Consider the following 25532-nt stretch of genomic DNA (forward strand, 5'->3'; position numbering starts at 1 on the left):
CGAGTTTGGGGAGTTTCATTTCCTAACAGTGTCTTTCTCAGAGCAAACGTTTTTTAAATTATTTATTTGTTTTTGGCTGCGCTGGGTCTTCGTTGCTATCGCGGGCCTTCTCTAGTTGTGGCAAGCGGGGGCTTCTCTTGTTGCGGAGCACGGGCTCTAGGCACAAGGGCTTCAGTAGTTGTGGCCCAATGGCTCAGTAGTTGTGGCTCACGGGCTCTAGAGCGCAGGCTCAGTAGTTGTGGCGTACGGGCTTAGTTACTGCGCGGCATGTGGCATCTTCCCAGACCGGGGATCAAACCTGTGTCCCCTGCCTTGGCAGGCAGATTCGTAACCACTGCGCCACCAGGGAAGTCCCTCGAATTTTTTTTTAATTTAAGATTTGTTTGGTGGCCAAGACTTGTGAACCACCAGATGTCCCATGTGGACCTGGTAAGGATGTGTATTCTGTCTTTTGATAAGTACGTTTAGACAGTTTACATTTAACATAATTTCTGCATACGTTTGGATTTAGGCCTACCATTTTACGATTAGTTCTGTTTGCCTTCTCTGTATTTTATTCCCATTTCCTCATTTCTACCTATTTTAAGATTATTTGAATATTTTTTACTATTACATTTTGATTTATCTTAGTTTTTTAATTATGTTTCTAGATGCTTTTTTTTTGTTTTTTTTTTTTTTGTAGTACGCGGGCCTCTCACTGTTGTGGCCTCTCCCACTGTGGAGCACAGGCTCCGGTCATGCAGGCTCAGCAGCCATGGCTCACGGGCCCAGCCGCTCCGCGGCATGTGGGATCCTCCCAGACGGGGGCACGAGCCCTGCATCGGCAGGCGGACCCCCACCACTGTGCCACCAGGGGAGCCCTAGAGACCTTTGGAAGTGACCTCTCTAGGGGTTACAATGCGCGTGCCTGACTTTCCGCCGTGCACTTGTAATTAATATTTTACCACTTGCGGATGATAAGATCCTGGAATGTCGGGGTCTTATCACAACACAGGTCTCCCACGCCCCCTCCCCCTTGTAGTAATGCTCATTTGTATGTACCCACTGTAAAATGTTATAATTATTGATTTTAATTGTCATTCATATTTTAAAGAACACATGCGGAAAGAAACAGTTCATGATTTTTATCTAGACATTCAGAATTGCTGTCGCTCTTTCTTCATTCCTGAAATAACAGGTTTTCCTCTGGTATCATTTCCTCTTGCTGGAAGAGCTTCCTGGCATTTATTTTAGGGCAAGCGTTCTGGAAACATGCTCTCGTGGTTCCCCTTTGCCGGACAGCGTCTTCGTCTTGCCCTTCCTCCTGGAGGGTATCCGCTGTGTGTGGAGCTCTGGGTCAGCGGTTTTCCCTTTTCTCTGCCGCTGGCCTCCGTGGTTTTTGATGAGAATCTGTAATCGTTCAGATCACTTCCTTTCTGTGTGAAAAAGAGAGCTTGACGGAAGCATGCATCAGGTCGGACGGTAGGTGCGGGTGATGGTGACACGCGGGCCCCCAGCTGGGGGTCAGCGTGTGGTGTGACGGACGCGACAGACGTCACGGGTTGGGGGTGGACAGGATTCTGCAGCCCAGTGTCGGGCCGTGCCGCTTCCGGGGAGACCGAGGACGTCTCGTAGCCGCTCTCCCCACCCTGCCCCAGGCGCCTGAGGGTCCCAGCGTCTCTGTCACCTGGGGTTGGTCCCCGTTGGCTGGGTTCTTCCCAGCAGGTCTGCTTTCTCCTGGTTTTTCATATGCTGCTTGGTTTTGAATTGTGTCCTGGACATTTTGAACATTTTCAGGTCTTTGTGAAGTTCTGGAGAACATACATCCTGTGGGTCTGGGTTTCAGCAGGCATCTGCCAGGTGGGCCAGTCAGCAGCTCCCGCCACCTTCCAAGGGCTGTGCTTCCACTGTCAGTTCAGTTTCAGAGCCGTTGCTGTGCTCCTCTCAGCCGTTGGGTCCTGGGCAGTGGTCTGGCCCACGGTCCAGGCCTCACGGCCCTTCAGGGTCAGACCCCCACACGCCCAGCTCAGAGGTGCCTTTTGGGGTCCGCGTGGCACAGTGGAACGTGGAATTCCCTCTCCCTCAGCTCCAACGTTCCCCGGTTCCCTAGGGCCCCCTTCACAGGCCCCTGGCCAGACGTTCAGGCCTTCACGTCCCTGCCCCGCCAGGCCCTTCCCACGGCTGCAGCAGTGTCCACGGCCACTGCCAGCGGGGGACAGAGAGGAGGGCAGTGGGGACTCCCCCCTCTCCTGGGGCCACAGCCCTGCACATAGAGAGAGGGTCCTCCCTCGGGGGTCTTGGCACCTGTCCGGCCACAGCTGCGCCTCCGCAAGATGGCCTGGTGCCGGGACAGGACGGGATGAGCACAGCCGGGAGAGCAGCCTCCTCCCACTTCCTTCTCGGGCCAGAAAGCAGGGCTTCTCCCCACTCTCTCTGCATCCAGACCGAGTGGACCAGGGTCCAAACAACGACCGCCACCACCTCAGGACACTCAAAACTATAAAACTCACCCAGTATGCAGTAGATAGTCTGAATAGTCCTGTAACTATTGAGCAAATCGAATCCATAATCACAAAGCTTTCAAAAAACCAGCCTTCACTGGTGAACTCTACCTAAAGTTAAAGAAGAATTAACACCAGTTTATACAGTCTCTTCCCGAAAATTGAATAGAGAGCACTTTTCAGCTCCTTTTATGAAGCCAATATTACTCTAATTTCAAAATCAATGACAAGACAAAGAACAAAACCTACAGGGATTTATTTGTTCCAGGAATGCAGGGCTGATTCAGCCTTCAAATGTCAGTTGATATAATCCACCAGATCAGCAGGATCAGATCACTTGGTGGAGTGAAAGCATTTGACAAAATTCAGTACTGATAAAAACCCAGCAAACTAGGAAAAGAGGGGAAGTTCCTCAACCAGATGCAGCTCGTCCACAAACCCTCCATCTGACATCACACTTACGGTCAGAGTCAGAGCTTTTCTCCTAAGGTCGGAAATAAGGCAGAGATGTCCACTCTCACCACCCTGGTCAGATGTACTGCAAGTCCCAGGCAGAGCAGTGAGGAAAGGAAGGGCCTGCAAAACTTTTCCTCTCTGCAGATGACATGTTCGTCTACATAGAAAATCCCAAGAAGTTAACAAAACAAAACTAGCGAAGTGAGTTCAGCATTGATTTTTGTGTATTGATCTTGTATCCTGCAACCTTGCTGAATTCACTTTATATATGGTACGTGTGTGTATAATATGTATATGATATATACTAGCACTTTATATATGGTACGTGTGTGTATAATATGTATATGATATATACTATACATATATAATATGTATATGATATATACTATGTATATGATATATATGATATATACTATATATACTATATACAGTATATAGTATATACTATATACTGAAACCTAAGACATCATACCATTCCTGTTCACTCTCCCCAAAACGAAATTCCTAGGTATCATTCTAACAAAACACGTAAAAGAGCTATAGACTGAAAACGACAGAGCATTGGTTAAGAAGTCAAAGGATTTCTAAATAAATGGAGAGACACACCACGTTCACGGGTGAGGGATGCACCATCAGGAAGCTGTCCTTCTGCCCAACCTGGTCAGCACTGCGGTTAATACAGGAAAGTCGGCTCTGGGTCGGCCGTGCTTGGGATTCTGCTGCTTCTTCAGTCTGCCGGTACTTCTGTGTCTCTGGGTCAGCGATCGGCTGTCCCCTGCTTCCCTCCAGGTGGATCAGTGCCTTTGTGAAAGGCCGGGTGGATTTCCTTTTTTCATCCTTCCCAGACCTGGAGCCTGTGGCTCTGTGGCAGGATCACTCGTAGTCACCAGAAGCTGTAAAGCGCGCCGATGTGCTTTAACCGGTGAACAGGTCACCCGCCTGGTGCAGCCGCCCGCCCCGCTGCTCAGCACTGAAGTAGCCAGCGACCAACGTGCTGGTCTCCGTAAACGGTCTGCGAGAAGCCCCGAGGTCCCATGGTGCGGGGCTCTGCGGGCAGACTGCTGGACGGGGAAGGGAGAAAGTCAGAGACAGACCGCTGGGCCGGGGTGCTGGGCTGGGGGGTGCCAGCGGCAGAGAAATGCTCGGGGGGCTGGGCTGTCACACACGTCGGCGCCTGGGTTAAGCCTTGCGGAACGTCCACCCCAAGTGTCAGGGTTTTGCGTGTGTAACATCTTTTAGTATAAAGGGCACCCCACTTAATTACTCATAAGGAAAAAGATTTTATTTCCTCTTTCCTGAAAGGTCTCGTCACGATCAGAGCTCCTTTACCTCCTTTTTTATGCAGTTTGCAGAGAAGCTTAACTTCTCTTTCTTCTTGGTGATGATTTTGTATAGAAACTTTTAACTTATTTTGGAATCTCATCTATTTATTCCGTTTAAGCTTAGAAAGTTCTTTAGTGATTTGATAAATAGTTCTATTTTCTTCTGTGATTTTTATTTTTGGCTCTGTTTTACATTTAAAGATCTAATCTACTTGGAACTTGTTTTGGTACGTGGTGTATGGTCAGGATTTGAATTGATTTTTTCCCCAGGTCAGTAAACAGTTGCCGTAGTGCCCTTTATCAGATAATCGTTCCTTGCCCTGTAGGTTTGTAATGCGTCTCTATCTGTTTCCATGGTTTCTGTTTTTTTATTCCATTTTTCTGTTCCACATTTTTAGTAATTATAACTGAAATTAGGTTTGAGTATCTGGTGTAGAACATGGCATTCCCCTATTTTCCTCTCATTTAGATTTTCTTACCTGTTTGTTATTCTGAATGAATTTCAGAAGTGCTTTGTCAAGTTCAAGAAAAAGCCGTGAGGATTTGGTTGTTCTTGACATTGCATTAAAGGTATAAATTACTTTGGTAGGCGAATTTTCAGCTTTGTCGCATTCTCTGTCTCTGGGTAGGTGAGGGGAGCGTCAGGCCTGTGGAACAAAGAGGGGCCTGAGGCAGGGCCCCCTTCTCGGCCAGGGGTCGGGGTGCTCCAAGCCCCTCTGCTGGCACCAGTCCCACTCCGGCCACCGGCCGCCGCTGGGCTGGGTCTAGAAACACGGGATCCAGGCCTCCCTCCTCCACCAGGTGGGCCTGTGAGGCTCCCTGGCGCTCTGGGTCCCAAGCCCCTCCACCCTCCTCCCGCTCTCAGGGTTCTCCCGTGGTCGCCTCTGCGTTGCTTCCCGTACACAGCCGTGTGCGGCGGGGGGAGTGGGGAAAGAGCCTTTGCCATCTGCCTGGGGTAGACAGAACCCCTCACGTCTACCTTGAACAAGGTCCCCGTGACCCTGCCCTTCAGCCCGGGCTCAGAGCCCTGGGTCCCGATCTCCCCCGACTCCTGCATCCAAGATCGTTCTGCCCCAGCCCTGCTTCCCACCTGCCAGACGGCTCACGACCCCGTGTCCCCGTGGGGAGGTTGGCCACCTGTCAGCAGCAGGGGGGGCCTTGGTGCTAGGGTGAGGAAAGAGCAGTGCGGGGGCCTAGGGTGTGCGCCCCTCTGACTCTGGGCGCTGCTCTGCGGGGCTGTGGTCCAGCTGCATGCCCGCCTCACCCAGCGCCGGCCCTAAGGTGTTGACAGGCAGACAGACAGACAGATAGATGGACACAATGTGAGGGAGGCTCCCAGCCCCTGGGGTATTGGAACCCTTAGCTTCATGAATTTCTTTTTGTTCATTTAAGTGCATTTTTAGTCCCAGAGGAAAGGGCCTCTTGAGCCGGTTGAGGGAGGAGCTGCTGTCCTGGCAGCGGTCCTGGCTTCGCAGGTCCCGGGTCTCGGCTGGTGAGAGGCAGAACCGGCCACACTCGCTCCCGGAACGCCCGCTGCAGGCCCCGCTGTGTGACCGGGGCCAGTGTCTGCCCCCGCTCGGCCCCCTCGGCTCTGAGCTGAGGCTGGTCACCCTTCCAGGCCGTCGTGACTGCATCCCCGGAGCACAGAGCCCACAGGGAGCAGTGAGGATGGTGACAGCTGCCATCCTCCAGCCCCATCGGCCCGGCCGCGCAGGAGCCTGTCTGTCAGGCAGAATCTCCTCTGTCTGGAGAGACAGGAATGGCCCGAGAGTCCTTGGCCCAGCAGCTGCCCCGACCCAGTCATAGAAGGCGGCTCAGGCTAAAGCGTCCACTTCGGAGACGGGACCTGAGCCCCACAGAAGACCGTGGAAGCCGAGGATGGACGTCGCCAGGTGGCCCGGGCGGCAGAGGTCTTGGACCGCCTGGGCAGGGCACGTCCCTCCTCAGTGCCGCGGGCCCACGAGCCGGAGGGGAGAGGGTCTGCACAGACTCCCCCGAGAGTGGCCAGGGGCGGGGCGCTGTCCTCACGGGCTGGGTCAGAGCGGGGGCGTGTCGGCCTGAGGGAGTGCCACCGCGGCTTCGAGTGCCTGGAGCTGCTGTGCGGTTGGCACCGTCCGCGCCGTGTCTCCCGCAGAGCCCGAGACGCCCCAGGGCAGGTGGGGGGCCGTGTTCTCCGCCGGTCCCGGGCCAGCCTCGAGGCCACGCCGATGTCCTCAGAGCCCCTGTAGCCCCGGAGAGGAAATGAGAGGGGAAGGTGAGCCCGGGTCAGCCCGCTGGTGTGGGTGCGAGGCCGGGGCGCCAGGGCGAGCCCCCTCCTCGGCTGCTCCCAGACAGTGCGCTTTGTTGCAAACCGGTTGGCATTTTAATCACTGTGTCCCTGGCCATTCCCTCTTCACACTGTTTGTTTATTCTCTGGTGTCAGGTAATAAAGGGCAGCACCATCAATTAGGCGTTTAATTGGAGTTGTAAAGAAGCCCTGTAATTTAATCTCCGGGTTTGCAGGCAGTCAGCAGAGGAAGGGCGCGGGCGGGGGCGGGGCGGGGCGGGCCCGGCCCCACCCAGCCCTCCTCTCCACCGCTTCGGGGACAGAGACAGCAAGAACTTTAGGAACAGCTGCCGGGGCTGCTGCCATCATTTGCTGCTGCTGCTGGCTGGGACAGCGCGGCCCCAGAGTCTCAGAGGTCTGGCCGTCCCGAGCCTCCAGGTCAGCGCCCTACGGCCGCCATGACAAGTCACACACTGCGTGGCTTGAAGCAACACAGACGTGTCATCTGACGGTTCTGGGGCCTGAAGTCTCAGTGGGCTAAAACCGACAGGGCTGTGTCCCTCCCAGAGGCTCTGGGGAGAGCCCGTTTCCTGCTGATTCTGGCCCGGGGGGATCTACAGGGGGGCTCCGAAAGCCCTGCCGGCCTTGGGGGGCCCCCCTCACCTTGCTGTGCTGGATGTTTGTGGGTGCTGGTGAGGCCGGGGCTCTTCGTGGTCGGGGGTGGCCTCTGTAGAGGTGGGAACTGGGCAAAGGTGGAAGGAGAAGACGGGGGGTGGGCGGGGTGGCTGCACTGGCGGCGTCTTCTGAATTCCGGTGGGGGAGCCACGGGCTGTCACAGGGTTAGTTGTCTGGCAAAGCCCCACGCCCTGCCCCAGGAGCGGAATTCACACAACCTGGCTTCTGGTCCTGGCTCCGCCTCCAAAAGCTGTGTGTCCTCAGGCAAGCCGCTTGATGTCTCTGAGCCTCGGCTTCCTCCTCGGGCAGAGGCTGACCCTGAGCCTGCACCGCCTGCTGCGCTGGGCAGTTGTGAACTATGAAATGGGGCCCTGTGTGCTGGGACACCAGGGCCGCTGTCAGGCCGGAGAGGGGCAGGAGGGCCCCCCCGTCCTTGATGGTGAAGTGTGAACCACCCCGGGGAACCTCCTGCGCCCTCCAGGCCGGGCGTGTGCGTCTGGCACGTTACTTCTTATGGGCAGAGCCCAGGCACTTTTCGTTGATTCACTCCCCATCCCGACCCTGTCTTCCTGGGAGGCGTTCCGGGCCTGGCTCTGCCGGGAAGCCTGCATCCTTGCCCCTCCGGATCCCTCGGGGCTGCCTGCCCCGTCCCCGCGCGCCCCGGCCTCCCCTCCTTCCAGAGCCCACAGCCGAGCAGCTCCCGAGGTCCTCTTCCTTTATCTCCTGCCATCCGAGGAAGTCATCCCAGTTCGGATCTGAGGCCTAGCTGCACACGTTAGCAGGTTTTAATAGACTGCCACATCTCCAAAGGAGAGAAAGAGAAGATGTAAAACTCTTGTCTTGCCGAAAGCAGACAGATTGACTCGAAAATGACTCAGTCAATAAAAGATGAGCTCTGAAAAGGTTCCCTCTCTGAGAGGGAGCTCGCCTTCCAGGGAATTAGTTTTGTGGAGCCCACTGTCAGGAATTAATAATACATGCGAGAGCGCCAGAGCCTCCTGCAGACGTGCGTCCCTGTGCTCTGTCCCCGCCCCGAGCCAGCAGGCCGGGGCCCCACGTAGGTTCCTGCTCACCAGAAACCTCCGCCTCTGCCCAGGTAGCCCCTGGCAGCCCCCCTGCAGGGGCACGTGGAAGTTGTCGGCCACGTGTTCAACAGCAGGGTTCTCCGGTTCCGTCTCGGGGTCTGTGATGCACCGTAGCTGTCGTGTGCCTCTCCTCTGGGTGGTTTCTGGCTCCGGCACGTGTGTGAACGTGTGTGGATGTGTGTGCGTGCGCACGCGTGCATGTGTGAGTACACACGTGTGAGCGTATGAGCGCAGCTTCAGGTGGTTTGCCTTTGACGGCCTGAGCCTCAGTTTCCCCATCCGTGAAGTGGGGACGCACGTGGTGATAGTTTCATAGGGTCATCCCAAAGCCTAAGACCAGCAAGTGCGTGCGGAGTGAGTCACGTCCGCACTGGACGAGCGTCTCCCGTTCCTGCCGCCCAGGCAGCCGTAAGCCGTGCAGCCCAGGTCACCACCCTTGTCGGGGTGCTTCAGTCGGGAGAAATGGGTGGCCAGCACCCAAGCAGGTGCCTAAGTAACGTCAGAGGGTAGACGGGGCTCCCCGGGGCCCTGCTGGTGGCCTGGGCAGGAGGCCAACCTTTGTGACCGAGGTGGTGCCCAGTGTTCAGGGCGGTTCCTCACAGCAGTGCTGGCGCTGCCCGGGGGCCGGGCACTGGCCTCCTCTGGGCCTTTCCCCACGTCTGTGCCCCACTCGGGGCTGTTCTGAGTCCAGGTGGGCACCAGGCGGTGACCTTGCCTCCAGGCCCAGCTGGTCCTCCACTCCCGAAAGAGCCAGCGAGGCGGGGGGAGGGGCCGTCCTCTGGGGCCTCAGCTGCTGTGTCTCAGCGGTGGGGGAGGGAGTCTTCTGAGAACGTGGTGTCACATCGGCGCCCGCCTGTCACCGCGGGACTCTCCCACCCCGTAATCTGGTGGGCCATAATTGCTGGTGTCTTTGCAGATCGCTTCTGTGCAAGGTGACAAGCTGCTTGCGCGAGTGAGCAGTTAATCACAGAGATCTCCGTCTGAACGCCGGCACCGTGCTTTCCAGGGCGGCCGTCTGCCAGGAGGCCTGGCGGTGGGCACGCGCTGCTCATCTGCATGTAATTCCAGGGCTAGCGTCTCCTCTCTCGTGTGAAACGTGCAATTTCCGGCCCAGCGGGGAACACGGGCTCACGATGGAGAGCCTCTTCTGGGCCGTCTGGCTGCAGGCAGTTCAAACACCGCCGTCCCCTCCGGCGGCAGGAGGCTCTGGCCAGCGGATGTCAGGGTCCTGGGCCCCTGTCACTGAAGCTGGCTGCGGGGGACAATGGTGCCCCGCTGTGCCCTTTCTTGGAAAGGCCTCCTTGCTGAGCGCTGTGCGGGGAGGGGAGCCGGGGACCACGGAGCTGCCCGGCCGGCTGGCCCTGGGCCCCTCAGCGCCTGCCAACCGCACAGGCTCCTCTCCTCCCCCCTCCTCTCCCGGAATATGGATCTGGGGCAGGAGGCGGCGTCCAGGAGGATGGGCAGGAGGCTCGTGCCACGTCGGGCGGCAGCCCAGCTCTGCTGTGAAGGTGGCCCACCATCTCCTCCCTCTAGGTGGCCAGCCGGGCCAGGGCCCTCACCCAGTCACAGTCCCACAGTGCTGGCTCCCACGGTGGCTAATAAAATTGCATCAGTATTTGATGCCTAATTGTTAAGTACTTAAAAATGTAGAATTGAAATAGTTTAGAGGTTACCAGGCGTGGATAATTCGGCCCCGGCAGCGTGGCCCCGCTCTGGGCCTCAGCAGAACCAGCACTGGTTACTGCCTGCTGGGAGGCCGGGGCTGCCTCCCGAGGGGCATGCCGGGGGGCCGGCTCCTCCCCGGGGAAGCGAGTGGCCAAGGGCGCCCGAGGCAGCACCAGTGGACGGGCCGCGTGGCTCAGCACAGCGCCTCTTTATCCAGGTCAGCCTGGGCTCCGTGAGAGGGGTCTGCGTCACCCCGACACTAGTGGGGGTGCTCCCCTCCTGGGGCAGGGCCCCTCCCTGGCCTCTGTTTGCCTGCAGGGACTGACTCCCAAGCACCCCGCTGCTACGTGGGGACACGTTTTGCCCGCCCCCCCTCGCAGCCTTCTCCCACCCCAGCACCCCACGTCCAGCAGCTGTGGGGTCCCGCGCGGCCTCGCTGTCCAGCCCCTGGCTCGGCTCCGCCTGCGTGCCCGTGGTCGCCGCTCTTTCCCCCTCAGCGCCAGCGCCAGCAGCTTGAGGCCCAGCTCGGGACCTGGTCCCACACCCACCATCCTCCAGGGCCCAGAGCTCACCCAGGAACCTGGCCGCACCCCTGCCTTCTCAGTATTCCCACAGCCAGTCTCCAGCTGGGGACCCAGCGTTGACCTCAGGAAGACCCGAGGCCCATGGGCCCAGAGTCACCAGCTGGCTCACCTTTGGCGAGGTTGTTGATGTGCTGTTGGCTGCCAGGGTCCCAGGAGAGCAGCAGGGCCGTGGCCTCGGCGCCAAGGTCCAGCAGAGGCAGCAGGAAGCACTGGTCCCAGGGGCGGGCCAGCCTCGGTGTCCCATCACGGCAGCAGTCACTCATCCAGCTTCCTCGTGGACGTGCTGAGGAAACGGGGGCCGCGGAGAACGGGCTTGGTGAGCGTCCGGGAGATGGGCTGCCATCACTCCCACCGCGGCTGCCCCTGCCGTGCACCGAAGACCCCTTCAGGCTGCGGAGACGGGGTGTGCGTGAACACAGGAGCCAGGGTGCCCGGAGAGCGGAGGGCGGGGGGTCAGAGGCACCCCGACCGCCTTCATGGCCTGGAGCAGAGCCGGGAGCTGGTGGTCCTGGCTCTTGGACGAGCGGACAGCACGCCCCCCGCCAGGCGCCCTGGCCCGCCCCACAGCCTTCCCGCCGGCCGGTCCCAGAGTCCTTCCTCTTGTCCTCAGACTGGTGTCCTGGGAGCGGACCCGCATGCACCACGTTGAGAAGCAGCCGCCGGCTCAGCCTGGGCTCAGGGCTGCTCTTCCTAACGGGGATGCGTTCGTCCTTTTATCGTTTTCTTTAAAAGAACCTGAAAATCTCAGCATTGCCTAAGTGTTTTTTATTCACTTTTCAGAAAGATAAATGACTCTGTCCCGAGTCCCCAGAAGACAACTTCAGAAGCTCCTATAGCCCCTGATTTCCAGCCTCCTACACAGCATCACTGCAAGAGCCCAGCCTAGACGGGCAGCGCGCAGGGCCTGGTCCTCAGCTCGCACAAGGCTCAGTTCCCTGTGCCCGTGGCCCGCTGTGGCATCTGCCCACCACTGGGGGTCCATTTATGGACGCATCCGGGGAGGCCGGGGGGGGGGGTCCAGTCTCAGCAGCAGCCACTCGGTGACGGTGGGGCCCCCAGGCTGCCTTGGGCTTTCGTCACTCATCGCAGGGACGAAAGCCCTTTTGGAGCCCCTGTGGTCACCACGTGGCTTTGTCGTGACCGTGGTCAGCCGCGGCGAGAACAGGCGTGGGCGGGAGGGGCGGAGGGAGGACACCTGCCTTCCGCCTTGCTGCTGACCTGGGTCGCGAGGAAGCTGACACTGCGGTGGCCTTCCCTCCCTGGCCACCGAGGGGCTGGGAAGGTCCTTTTCATGGTAGTAAAAAGCCAGGTGCTGACTGTGGACTTGGAGTGGGGCAGACGCGGCCCCGCCTGCTCCCCCAGGCCTCGTACCCTGTGTCTGAACGCTGTGTGCACGTGACTCTCGGGTCCTCAGGTGGGCGAGGCGCTAGCTCTCCTGTGCACGTGAGCGTGCACGGCCATACACGTGGACGCGCACACACGCGTGTCCCTGCCTCACTGCACCCTGTGTGGCTGTCTCGCCTTTGGTTAAATCACTGTTCAGCACTTGGGATCCTCTGACCTTGTATGTGTTTCTTACGGCTGGAACGGGTGGCGTCTCGTTCCATGGGCCACATCTCCCATCCGGGGCAGGTGTCGTTTTGTCGTTCTGTCCACGACTTGCTGTCCACCTCATTCTCTCGGTCCTGGTTCTCCCCTTGACGTGTCTGATGCCTCTGGAACCCCCGGCCGAGCCACTCGCTTCCTGGTGCTCAGAACACAGCGGGCCGCCCATCAGCTGTAGGCTTGCGTTCTCGTCCTGGGTTAGGGCTCGTTGGCGTGCTCTGAGCCATCGTCACGCTCTGTCTCTTGAGCCCGGGGAGACGCGGCCTTGGCCTCTGGAGGCTCTTGTGTGGTTCCCTTGATGTTTTCTCTGTCCCGCCTTCTGTAATCTCTTCATGTAAGACCCCTATTAGTTGGATGTTGGAGCTCCCAGAATCCCGTTTCTTTTCTTCGCTGTCTTCCACCTCTGTTTCTGTGTTTGTCTCTGGGAGGCGTCTTCTGCTCTGTCTCTGAGCCCCTCCGCGGACGCCCGCGTGATCCCGACCCCAGCGTGGGGCGGCTCTTCTCTCTTCCGACCAGGTTCCTAATGTTCTGTTTGTCCAGGCTCTTTGATTGTTTACATTAGGAGCTTCCCGCTGCGTCTGGTGACCCCTGGTCTGTTTCTGTGGAGGACGCAGACCACTCTCAGGGGCTCATCCGCGGGACACAGAGGTGCGGCTCCAACCCCCTTCCCAGAAGGGCCGCTGCCCAGCTGCGGGGCGGGCGGGGGTGCTCGGCAGGGAGCTCAGCCGCCAGACCTCCCTATTCCTCCACCCCCGCCAGGTGCAGAGAGATACCCGGCGAGGTCACTCCCTCTGGGCCAGCCCAGCCGTGACGACTGAGGGCAGGGCGGGGGTGTGGGTCAGTGGGGTGTAGGAGGGCGGCCGCAGGTGGCTCCGGGCAGTGTCTTGCAGGTTGGCTTCTCAGGAAGCGAGCGTCTGAAAAGGACCTGTGTGCGTGGGGTTGGACTCGGGTCTCCTCCCTGCCGGGGGTTGGGGGGACCTGCCCTGGGGCAGGAGGAGCCGGGGGTGACCCCTCGCACAGACCCTCAGACCCCCGGTTCCTCGGCCGCTCCCACTGCTGTGCTACGGCGCCCCCCAAGGCCACTGACCTGTCTGCCTGCGTCCCCGTCCGCTTCTCATCCTCGGAACGCGTGTCCCCCCTTGTGCACCGCTGGCCCCCCTCCCTCTCATGGTCTTTGCAGGAGGGAGAGGAGGAGGGACACGTGCTCGTGGATAAACACGTGTGTGTCGGGGGCAGGGGCTTGCTCGTGCTTAAACTCCCTCAGGGTCGTCTTCTGGGGTGGGGTGGAGAGTTTGTGGAGAAGCGGCGCCTTCCACACCGCAGGCTCCTTGAGATGCCTGGGGACACGGTCATGGCCAGAGGACCTGGTCCTCCCTGCCGAGCTCGTAGCTGCGGGAGGAGGCGGACGTCGAGCCAAGCGTGTCTTAAAATGCTCTGCTGTGCTACGATGACCGCCAAGGTGGGGCCCGCTGGGAACAAGGTGGGAGGCCACACCCCTCCAGGGGCGATGGATGGGGGTTAGGGCCCAGGTGGGAGAGGCCACCCAGGCGCCCGCCGAGGCCCTGAGGCGAGAGCAGGGCGGCGCCTTTGGGGTGCAGCAGCCAGTGCAGGTGGACGTGGAGGGGCAGAGGCCAGGGGCCACGGTGGGGCTGTTAGGCCACAGCTTCCCTTAGGAGCTCAGAGTCCTGTCCAGATGACTTGGGCCTCACGCAGGACAGGCTGGCCCTGGATCCTGGGCAGAGGGCGGAGTGTGAGCCCCGAGAACAGAGTGGCTGGCCTGGGCCGAGGCCCCTCAGAGCTCGGTGGCCGCGGCAGGAGGCCTCGGGCCTGGAGTCTGGCGACCCCGGGTTCCCATCCCAGCTCTGCGCTCTCCCATGCCAGCTGCCTTCCCCACGGGGGGCCGGGCCTGCTGCAGCGGCGGGAGGGCGGGGGGCGGTACTTGCTGTACTGTCAGAAACCTCTGGACTCGGACGTGGGTCAGGCCAGCCCGCCAGCAGGGAGCCACGGCCTTGAGGGGTCCCAGAACGGAGGCGCTTGGAGCAGGCGGTGCTGCTGGAGGTCTGTCTGTCCACGGGGCACAGGAGCAGGATGGGCTGGCCAGACTGGCACAGGCCGCCCCGTGGGCACGGCTCAGGCCCCCTGGCAAGGGAGGACTCGGATGAGAGGACCGCTGGGCCTGCCCCTGAGAGCCTCGCCCACCTTCCAGAGCATCTCTGCGGCCGTCTTGTCTGCGTGTGCATCTCAGCCCCTCCCGGGACAAAGCGGGTGTAGTGGGCAGTGCTGGCTGTTGGCTTCGATCCCCTCTGAAGGGTCTCCATCCCTTCAGATGGAGTGTGGGCCGGCGAGCCGGAGTCTGACCGAGCGCAGGGGGCGCTGCTGCCGGGGCTGGGCCGCCCTCGGGGCCTGAGAGCGAGAGCAGAGGCCTTCCCGCCGCTGCCGCCTCCGCGCCCCGCCCTCAGCCTGCAAACTCGTAAGAAGGAAGTTGGACGGCTGACAGGCAGGTGCACTTGCAGTAAAACAGAGGCACAGCCGGGCTCTGCAGAGGCCTGGCGTGGCCGGCTGCCTGCCGCTCGCTGGCTGTGCCCAAGCCCTCGGGTAACCCGTCTCCAGATTCGGGGCCGGGACCTGGATCTCCGGAGCCGCGAGCCCGTGAGCGCGTCTTCCTCCTGGCAGCTCTGCTTTCGGGTGAGGCGCTCTCTCTTGCGTAACGGAGTGCAGTTTAGTTTTGCGCTTTCACAGCTGCCTCCTGCAATTCCAGGAGGGTTGGGGTTGATGACGAGGCGGCGTGGGGGTCAGAGCCATGCCAGGGCCTCTCGGACGCGGCTGGAGGAGGCCAGGGGCCTGGGCCAGAGAGCGGACGGCACTGCCCCTTGACCTCCGATCTGTCCCCGCCTCCACCACCTCCCTCCTCCCTCCCCAGGGACTTGCAGAGAGCCCCGAGAGGGGCCTGGGAGGGAGAGGGGCCTGTGGGCAGGGGTGGGGGGGGAGGAGGTTCGGCTCAGAGGAGAGACAGCCAGCGGGCTGGAGGACAAGATTCAAAGGGCAGGAGAGGCAAGACAGGGCCCGGCCGAGACTGGGCCGGTCACGGGGGCCTCAGGAACATCTCAGTGCAGACCGGCTCCCTGGGCTGGCGGGGAGGGCAGGGGAGAGGAGGGGAGGGGCCCCTGGCTGGGCCCAGGCGTGAGGCCGTTGGGCCCGAGTGTCTGGTGACCCCGTCCCCGGCACAGCCGAGCGGGCTGGGACGTGCACACGGCGGTGAGGTCTGGGGTGGGTGGCCCTGGAGCTCAGCGGAGCCCTGGCAGCCACTGGTCTGCAGCGCCGGCTCTGTCTGCCCGCGTGTGGCCCTGCCAGGTCAGGTCCAAGGCTGGCCGCCAGCCCTCGATGTGACAGTTGTGACTGTGCCTGCCGGTGGGCGCAGATTGGGGTCACTGCAGGCTCCAGAAGCCTCTGGCCTCTGGGACCGCAGAGGAGCATCTTGGGGGTGCCCCGCGCAGGCCCCCGTCCCACCAGGGGAAGCCTCAGCTCGCTCTGGGAGAGGCTGAATCAGAGCAATGCCGCTTCCAAGGATGAAGTCCTGTCTTTTCTTATTTAATCCAAACCATTTTGTGAGTCACTCATTCACATGTATGTAAGCGACTGAGCTACGAGGATCGCAGGAGGGCAAGACGCTGACTGTGCCCCAAGTCAGAGTGGCGCTCGTGGTCCCTTCCCTGGACTTGCCTCTGGGCGGGCTTTGCTGGAAGCAGCACCCCTCCTGCCCCACGTGGACCAGGCCACCGGGGCCAGATGCCCTCGGCCTCTGGCAGCCCCTGTGACCTGGAGGAAGCCCCCCGCAAGCCCCACATTCTGGCCCCACCTCGTGGGCTGTGAGGGCCACGCTGTGCCGGCACGCGGCAGATGCGCAGGGCATGGTCCCCGAGCGCGGCAGGGGGCGCGTCTCCCCCGAGCGGGGAGGCCCCGTAGGAGTCTGTGAGCTGCGGAACAGACGGCCTTTTATGCCTGAGGGCAGAGGGGACGCTCCCTTCTCCAAGATTGGGCTGCATTTATGACCAAACTTTAATTTTTCCCATTGGGCCCCTGAGAGGTACTCAAGGCAGCGCCGTCTGACACGGGGACACGTCACCGCACGCGCTCGGTCAGTGAGTTTTTCCTCCTGCTGACGCGTCCATCCTAGGTGGTCTGGCTGAGAGACAAGGGAAGAACGTGGGGTCAGAGCTGCCCGTTACCCTTTTGATCTCATAGTCTGATTACTCGATCGATCAAAGGCTCCACTCCCACGTCCCCAACGGAGAGGCCCTCAGCTCCGGAACGAGAGTGTCCGCAGGGCCGCTGGGCCAGGTGATGGATGGGGGCAGTCCGGGCAGGGCAGGCGGCAGGCAGCCGGCCAGCCAGAAACACAGGTGCCGTGAAGAGGCTGCAGGGCGCAGTGCTAGCATCAGAGCTGGGGGGCGGCCGATACCAGGCTGCCCACAGAGCTGCAGGCTGTGGAGACAGGACCTGGGATATGTGTGCAAAACCCTGGCACGTTACAGAGTGTGTGAGAGGTCAGGGTGCTAATGTTGTCGGGAGTTTGGTCCTGGGGGCAGACAGCCCTACCTCCGCCGTGGATCGGCGGCCAAGCCGCCAGTCGCTTGTGTCCATGCTTGTGAGGCGGGAGAGACCCTGCACCCGCCTCGCAGCCACGTGGCGGCAGCAGAGCGTGTTGGGGCCTGTCGGGTAGCCGAACAGCCCCCCGCCCCAATCCTCAGCCTCCGGCCCTGTGGCGTCCAGCTTGATTGTCTAGAACGGGGCGGGGGGGTCTCTCTTTCCTGGAACGCAGGCTCCCTGCAGGTGACCCTGACTGCATCTGCTCGTCTTAAACCAGCACGAGACACGCTGGGTCCTGCGGGTCAGCGTGAGGAGGGAGGACGGTTGTCCCCACCACAGGGCGGGAAGGGCAGGACTCAAACCAGGCTGACGGCTCGAGGCCTGGGCTTTTCCACACCCCCTGGGCGGCTCCAGATGGGACCACCAGGAAGCACCTGGCCTCGGAGGCAACTCGTGTGCGCTGAGTGGAGCCGCCTCGCTAATTCACGGGGGAATGAATCAGGGTTTAATTACTGGGAAGGCACCTTGGGTGGAGGATTTGTGGGAATTGCTACGTGCCTTCCCAATGGCTTCACACAGCTGGTTTCTCCCCGCGCGGCTGTACACCTGGCAGGGGCAGCAAACGGGCCTGAGGGTCTCTGTCCTGAGCCACCCAGTTAGAACAGGGCTGGGGCGTAAAGGATGGCGGGCCCAGGGGTGCCCTCGCAGACCCCACCACCCAGGGAGCCTGTCTTCTCCCAGCGGTCTGGGCTCTGGGCGGGCAGTGGGGACCACATCTCAGATGACCTCTGCTCTCTCAGCCCCCCGCCCCGCCGCCTCTCAGCTGGCTTGGACACCCAGCCCTGGCAGGGCTTCGGCTGCATACGGGGAAGCGTTTGTCGGCTCGTCTGGTTGGTGCGGGCAGACCCAGGACTGCAGTCTCCGATGAGGGTCCCCATCTGTGCCCCTGCCTGGAGGAGAGGGGTGAGCCCGGGCTGCTTCCCGGCTCGTCCTCCCCTTCAGGAGCCGCCTGCGGCTTCCTCGCCCCTCAGCCGGCGCCCTCTGCCCTTCTGCGTCTGTCCTTCCGACACTGGCTGGGGAGCTGACTGCCTCTCTCGTCCCCCTCAGAGCTGAAGAAGCAGGTGGAGAGCGCGGAGCTGAAGAACCAGAGGCTGAAGGAGGTCTTCCAGACCAAGATCCAGGAGTTCCGGAAGGTGTGCTACACACTGACGGGCTACCAGGTGGACATCACCACAGAGAACCAGTACCGGCTGACCTCCATGTACGCCGAGCACAAGACCGACTGCCTCATCTTCAAGGTAGGAGGCGCTGCACACAGCCGTGCGCACAGGACGCCGACGTCCCCCCGACGGGCGGCCAGCCTCCCCGAGCTTGGCACCGCAGCCCGGACCCCCGCAGGAAGCGTCCGCCCCCAGGCCCCTCACGGCCCTCCTCCTCGGCGTTGGCCCCGTCCCTTGGGGGCAGCAGGGCGGGGGCTCCAGCGTCAGCAGTGCCCGCGGGAGGGCTGAGTAACGGGGTGAAAGTCAGGATCGGGCCAGGGAGGTGCCCCTGGTGCTGCCAGGCGTGCAGCCGGACGGCGGCGGACAGGCCGAGGGAGAAGAGCTGCCAGACCTGTGCCGCTCCCGCGGCCAAGGGCCGTCAGGCTGGGGGGTCCCTGCTGGCGGGAACTCTCAGCAGATCACTGGCATCTCTACTTGCTGGTCCCCGAGGGCACTGAGTCCCAGACGGGAAGCGCCCTGCCCACGGCTGCTGCCTGCCCGCCGGCTCAGGACAGGTGCAGAGTGTGAGCTGAGGACGGGGAGCAGCCGGAGAGAAGGTCCACAGCGCAGACCGGCGGCGCCGTGCAGGGTGCCCGCGGCCCGCGGGGGAGGGGAGGTGCACTGAGCCGCCTCGGCCTGCGGCAGCTGTGACCCCCTTGGCCAGCTCACTGGACTCTGGGGGACTCAGGGCCCTTCCCACCCTGGCCCCGGGGCTCGGAAGGGCTTCCCTGGAGAGCCGAGCCTCCGTGGAAGGGTCTTGGGTGAGCTGGCGGGAGCAGAGGCCGGCCCCGCGCTGCCTCCCAGCTCTGCCACCTGAGGCTGGCGCACAGGTTCCCGCGGCCGTGGACCGGGCTGGGGAAGGATCTCAGGTCACGGCGGTTGACTTTATTTTCCCAAAGGTGATTTTTCAGGCAGGAGGAGGGTTGAAGGCAGAGTTAGAAATAGCTGCGTTGTTGCAGGTGAGGGCCCTCAGGTGTGTGCCGGGGTGATGGAGGGCTTGGGCTCAGCCCCCGGGCTCTGCTCGGAGAGCTGCGGCCCGGCCCCTGCTGCCGCGTGGGTGGGAGCTGCCTGCCGGTGCCGTTCCATTCAAGGGAAGGCAGGAGCTCAGCTCCAGCTTCTTCCCGCAGGGCCCGGCCCCCTTCCTACCTGCTCCCCCGAGGAGTGGGGCTGGAGCCTTCAGAGCGTTCCTGGAAGGATTGTCCCGCGTGCGCTGGCAGCCAGGACGCCTGTTGAGCTGAGCAGGTGGTTGGGAGCTCCCAGAAGCTCCACGTGTGGGCAGGCCGTGTTCACGGCCTTGCTTCTCCTCCCTGCCGTCCTGTCTGCTGTGGTTCACAGGAATTTTCCTCCCCTCCCCTCTAAAGCCCTGGGGACGGAGAGCGCCCCATGGCCAGAAGGAGGAGACTGACCGTAAGAACGGCCACAGGGCACAGCTCTGAGCCTGCGGTGCCCGGCGGGCAGTCGGGTTTGCCGGCCGCCCCTCTCCTCCCTGCCTGGCCTTCGTCGGGGCCCGGCCTAACCCAGGGCCTTGCAGGATTGGACTCAGGCGACAGGCAAGATGCCGGACACAGATTCTAGAACGTGTCACACCGAGCTCGTGGCCGGCGTGGCCACTGTGCCTGTCTTAACTGCTGAGCCGGAGCTTCCAAATCTATAAACCGGGGATGCAGTGACATCCTCCTGCGGGGGCACACAGAGACCCGTAACGCTGTGAATGCACGGTGTGGCCGGGCCCCCACCCGGCTCCTCGCCAGTCCTAGATTTACTCGCCCCAGTCTCCCGAGGCCCGAGCCTGGCTCGGCTCCCGCCGCAGTGAGGGCTGCGGGCACGGAGGCCGGGCTTCGGTGTCCCCGTCGGGGAATGGGCACATGCCTTCCCCACGGGGCTGGTCCTGTGGGTCGTGGCCCCGGCGAGGTCTGGCTCGTGTGAGGGCGCCGGTGCCCCTGGGGCCCTGCTGTGCCTTACGCTGACCTGCGGCTCTGAGCCACTGTCCGGGCCCTGCCGACCGCTGGTGTTCAGGGACGGGCACTTTCTCCGCTCACTGCCCAGAGCCGTAACCGGTGCAGACGTGGCACTGAGTCAGGAGGTCCCCAAGGCTGGAGCTCCTTCCCGTGGGCACCGTCACCCAGAGTCAGGGCCGTGAGTCCAGAGAGGCCCAGGCGGGGCCCTGCTCTCTGGGACACCGACGGGACCGGGGCCCAGGGACCTGGGCGGGAGGTGACCCCTGCCCCGTGTGCGTGCACCTGCCCGTGTGGAGGGGAGGCGGGGAGAGGAGCTGGGTCCCTGGGCCCTCCACGAGGGGGCGTGCCTTTGTTAGAAGTAATGAACCAGTGCTCGTGTGTTATGGCCGTAGAGTCCGTGGTTCACCTCACGTGTCGTACGGTTCTGTGGCTTTTGACAAATGCGACTGTCAGCGTCCCACGGAACACTTGCACGCCCTGAACACCCCAGCTCCGTGGTCGCTCGCTGTCTCCGTGGTTTTGCCTTTTCCAGAACGTGGAGGCACACAGTCTGTGGCCTGCTCAGCCCGGCTTCCTTACTTAGTGATTCGCACTTGAGGCGCCTCCAGGGTCTTCTCTTGACTCGATGACTGACTTCGTTTTCGCTGAGTAATCTTCCACTGTCTGCGTGGACCGCAGTTCATCTGTACCTCGCCTGCTGAAGGACACCTTGGTCGTTTCCAGGTGTTTCTGCGTGGACCGCAGTTCATCTGTACCTCGCCTGCTGAAGGACACCTTGGTCGTTTCCAGGTGTTATTAGCACTTACGGGTATAGCTGCTACAAACAGCTTTAGAAACTTTTCCGGCCACTTAAACACGCAAGCTCGTTCTTAGCTCGCAGGCGGTGCAGAAGCAGGCCGGGAGCTGGATGCGGCCTGCCGCCTGGGCGTTCCCGCCCCGGACACGCTGCTTCTCCACTCAGTGCCCCTTCCCTCCGACCCTTACAGCCCAGCTTGGGCGCGGCCTCCCGGAGAAGCAGAAGCCGCCCTGGGTCCCTTTGTCCTCCCAGCCTGGCCCCGATGAGAGCCCATCCTCGGGGCCAGGCCACTCCCAACACCTGCCAGGGAGCTGGTCTAGTTCGGGGCCTGGCCCCGGGTCCGGATTGGGCGGCAGGTTCACGAGGGGATTGGGCGGTGGTTCACAAGGGCCCAGGAGCAGGGCGCAGGGTGAGCGTGAGGCCGGAGAGCTGCCCCGGTGGCCCCTCGCCACATTCTGCCGTGGGCCATCCTGGGCGGTGCGTCTGCTCCTCCGTGCGGCCGCCTCAGGGCCTGGCCCTCAGCCCCCTCCGCAGCTGGTGTGGCCCAGGACTGGCAGTGGTCAGTGTCTGCCGCATGGAGATGACTTTTGGGGCATGGCTGTGAGGACGCCCCGTCAGGTCGTGGGACGGCGCTGGACTCTGGGCCAGAGCCACGGAGCTGTGGCACCTTCACGTGGCTTCGTCCGTGTGCCGCCAGGGCGTGTGGACGTGTGTGTAGGGGACCCGGCGCTCAGACACGTGCACCTTCCCCATCTGCCTCTGTCCGGTTGTGCCCGGGTCAGTGCACCTCCTGGGGGGCCCCACGGGCACCTGCTCCTGAGAAATCAAAATGCAGGTTTGGGGGAGCGCCGAGGGGTGGAGTCCCCAAGCGGCTTTCCAAGGCTGCGAAGTACAGGTGGTAGGGAGGCGGCTGGGAGGGTCCCAACCCCCCAGGAGCCGGGCAGCCGCCAGGCCATGTGTCAGCCCCACCCATCTCGCACCCAGAGCTTTCCCCTCACGGCCAGACCGGCAGGGATCCTGATCCCGCCGTCTGGGATCTTTGCCTGCCCCCCGGGGCCCCGCGAGGTGCTGGCCTGAGGCGGAGGGGACTGGGGCCCACACAGACCCGAGGCCCTGCCCCTGAACATCCTCCAGCACATCCCTGCTTGCTGGGCCCTGAGGATGGGCAGAGCCGGCTCCGTCCCAAAGTCATCCAGTTGTCAGGGGACAGAGGCTCAGGCTGAGGCCCCCCGTGGCCCTGCTGCCCGCCCTGGAAGGGGCCAGGTGTGCAGGCTCCCTTGAGCGTCCCCGCCTCCCCTTATTCAGGCGGGTCTTGCCGGGGGCAAGTGGACACAGGCCACCTCTGCTGCCTCTGGACGTGGGCGTGAGCCTCCAGCCGCCTGCCCCTTCCTTTTGAAGCGGTTGGGAAGGAGCAGAGTGCGTGTTTGCGGGCCTGCCCTCACCACGCAGGGAGCAGACCCCTTCCGCCATCCTGGCTTACAGGGCCCCGCACCCCGTGGGCCCTGCCCTGGCACCAGGCACTGGGACAAAGCCGGGCCCTCAGCGTCCTGCCTGCTGGACACGGGCCACCAGCCTCCTGAGCTCCCGGGACAGGGCGGGAGGGCCGAGAGGGGCAGCCCCATGGAGGTGATATCAGGAGGAAGGGAAACTGGGGGGCGGTGGAGGCGACGGGCCTCCCAGGTGTCTTCGGCCCTGACCCGTGCCTCCCTGGAGAGGGTCGCCCGGTCCCCGGGGGCAGGGCGGGAGAACGGACCAGGCAGAAGCTGGAGCCGTGGGACTGGCGACCACGCGGCCTGGCCCAGGTGCCCGGCGCAGGGCTGGGGCCGGAGCAGGTCAGCGGGAGGGGCGCCTCAGAGCTGCCGTGGCGACAGCTCTTGCCTAGAGGTGGGAGGTCGCAGGGGCTCAGAGGAGCAGGGACGCCTCACGGCCCCCGGGCTCCCCTCGGCAGGTGCTGACCTGGACCCCGCCCCCCACGCCAGGCCTCTGGACACCGTCGCGGCCGCGCGTCACTGGGGCTCCTCCTTGTCCAGGGACACCTGGCCTCCGCCCAGTGCTCACAGCCGCAGGCTGGGACTTGGAGGCTGGCGTTATGCTGCACGGCAGAGAGTTGGGACAGCGGCTCACGGGGCGAGCTGAGAGCAGAGGGCCTGTGATGGGGCACCGTGGCCCCGGCCTCTCAGTGGCTGAGCGGCCCGACCAGCCGGGTCCGGGCGGCGAGCAGGTGGCGGGCAGCCCCTCGTGGAGCTGGCGCAGGGACAGGCCCCTGGGGCCGGTTCCCTGGCAGGTGGCTTCCTGGGGACTTCATCCACAGGCTGGGGCCTTCGTATCGGGAGAGGGGCTGGTCCGAAGCCGGGACCCCACCTCGCTGAGGCTGGGCAGGGAGGTCCTTCCCCCTCTCCGTTCTGCCGTCTGTCCCAAGACCCGGGCGTGGAGTGCGTGGTTTGACGGAGGTCAGGCACCGGGAGCAGTGACTGATGCAGTGACCCCCCCCACCCACCATCTGTGCACGAGCGCCGAGATGACCCCGGGAAGGAGGTGGGAGGAGGCTGGCTCCGCAGGCACCGGTGTCCCCACAAGGACTTCGGCCCCAGCGGCTCAGACCTGTTGGACCCCAAGCCGGCGGGGGGCCTGGCCCTGGCCACTCCGACCCCCGGGCCACTCCCTGGGGTGCTCTAGGATCTGGTGGCATCTTGTAACTGAATACGGTTCACCTGTGATGGGGCCAAGGCGCAGGCAGGTGAGATGCAGGTGTGGGTGACTTCCGGGCCGCCCGGGGCTGGGTGTTGGCTGGGCTCCCAGCCCCACGCTGCCCCTGGTGGGCGCCGAGGCAGAGGCTTGGGTCTGGGGGCGGGTGGGCTCCAGCCAGCAGGCAGGCGAGCGGGACAGGTGGCCCTCCCGTGCCCAGCGGCTGCTGGCAGGTCTGCTCGCTGAGCAGAGCCGTGTCCCTCAGCTCTCCCCCCGGCCCACCAGCCCCACCCCAGGGTGGAGACGGCCAGCAGAGTCAAGCCAACCCCGGGCTTAAATCCCAGCAGCGCCTCGGCCGAGGGCCCTGGTCTCCCCGGAGGTGCCCGTGAGGGGCCAGGCTTGCAGTGCCGGTGGCCAGCGGCCCCGGGCCAGCTCCTGGGCCGGGAGGTGGCGGGTGTTTGGCTGTAGCCCTGCCCGCGTCAGGCCTGGGGTGCGGTCTCGCCCAGCCTCCCCACCCTCCGTGGTTCACCTCCGTGTTCAGAGAACAATCAGGCCTCCAGGTGCCCAGACTACCTGGTCTCCCCGTCACCTTGTGGACGAGGAGGCAGACCTCCTGGGAGGGCCGTGGCCCCGGTCACTCCACGCCGAGCGTCCAGGAGCTCGAGTTGGAGTGTCTGTTCCGAGTTGGCTGAGGGACAGGGAAAGCGGGGTTTGCTTCGTTTTCTTTTGTCTTCGAAGCGGAAGCGCTGGCCGTCGGGGCCCTCGGCCGCTGCCTTGTCATCCGCGCGTAGACCCGACCTGACTGTGACCCGGGTCGTGCAGGGGCCCTTCCCACCCAGCTCAGCCCGGGGGCCGGCCTGGGTGCCGTCCCCTCCTGGGCTGCAGTGAGCAGGCGCAGTCAGCCTCCAGGCCCCCGGCCGCTGAGGAGCTGGATGGCGGCCCCCAGGCTCAGAAAGCCCTGGGGCTCCCTGGGAGGAGGGCCGATAGCCCGCTGGTCTTGATGTGGTTTTCCCGCTGCCCACGCGGCGTGGTTCATGGACCAAACCTCTGCTCCGACCTGGGGCCCGTCACGGGCCGCTTAGGAACCGTGTCCCCTTCGACAGGCCTGGTAGGAGGGCGCAGGGCCTTGCAGCGGCCGAGCTCTGGTCTCCGCGCCGCCGGCCAGTGCCGCTGTGCGGTCAGCCAGGGCCTGGCTCAGAGAGGACGGCGAGCCGGCCCCGCCAGGAAGTGGGGGGCTGAGAGCTTGCGCCGGGGGGCCGGCCGGGCAGACGCTGTCCTTTCTCCTTGGCTTTCTCCCCTGCCAGGCGGTCGGGACCGTTCACGGGCTCCTGTCTGAAGGAGCCGACTTGTGGGGCCTCCAGGCTCCTGCTGTGACAATGAGCTCCAAGTAGACGCTGTAATTTGAACTTGCCTGTCTTGGCTCCGCTGAATTTCAAGTGCGTTGCTCAGAACGCGTGCTGACTTGTGAGCCTCGCGGATCTGGCTGGGCAGGCGTTGCAGTGTCTCAGGAGGGGCACACAGTGTGCTCTGGCCACGGCCCATCTGCCCGGACACACCTGCCTCCTGGGAGGAGGGTGAGAGCCAGGGCTCGGCCTTATCCGGAGGGCCCCCCAGCAGAGCTGCCGCTGCCCGTGTTTGCCGGGCCCTTCTGTGGATGGGGGTGGGCTTGTGGGGGGGCCTGGAGTTAGGTTTGGGAGCTGTGGGGGTCCCAGGGCACGGCCCTCAGCACAGGGCAAGGAGAGGCTGGCAACGTCGGGATGAAAGTTGACAAAGACGGATAAAGAACTGGCCGACGGGCTTCCCTGGTGGCGCAGTGGTTAAGAATCCACCTGCCAATGCAGGAGACACGGGTTCCAGCCCTGGTCCAGGAAGATCCCACATGCCACGGAACAACTAAACCCGTGCGCCACAACTACTGAGCCTGCGCTCTAGAGCCCGCGAGCCACAACTACTGAGCCTGCATGCCACAACTACTGAAGCCTGTGCGCCTAGAGTCCGTGCTCCGCAACAAGAGAAGCGACCTCAATGAGAAGCCCATGCACCACAACAAAGAGTAGTCCCCGCTCGCCGCAACTAGAGAAAGCCCACGCGCAGCAATGAAGACCCAAC

The 25532-nt window shown here is 62.9% G+C and overlaps 1 protein-coding gene across 5 annotated transcripts in view; it reads left to right on the top strand.

Annotated features, from left to right (window-relative positions):
• MAD1L1 (mitotic arrest deficient 1 like 1) overlaps nucleotides 1–25532 on the top strand; it is a 314290-nt gene that overhangs the window by 260491 nt on the left and 28267 nt on the right. For 4 of the 5 annotated variants that reach the window (XM_079945107.1, XM_079945106.1, XM_079945108.1 and 1 more), the window contains one exon: nucleotides 17833–18023. The exons of the other annotated variant lie outside the window; for it this stretch is intronic. In XM_079945107.1, the coding sequence (XP_079801233.1) occupies nucleotides 17833–18023 (191 nt within the window). The remainder of the gene's footprint in view (nucleotides 1–17832; nucleotides 18024–25532) is intronic. 5 annotated transcript variants of the gene reach the window in all.

This window comes from Stenella coeruleoalba, assembly GCF_951394435.1.
Source record: "Stenella coeruleoalba genome assembly, chromosome: 15".
NCBI lineage: Eukaryota > Metazoa > Chordata > Mammalia > Artiodactyla > Delphinidae > Stenella > Stenella coeruleoalba.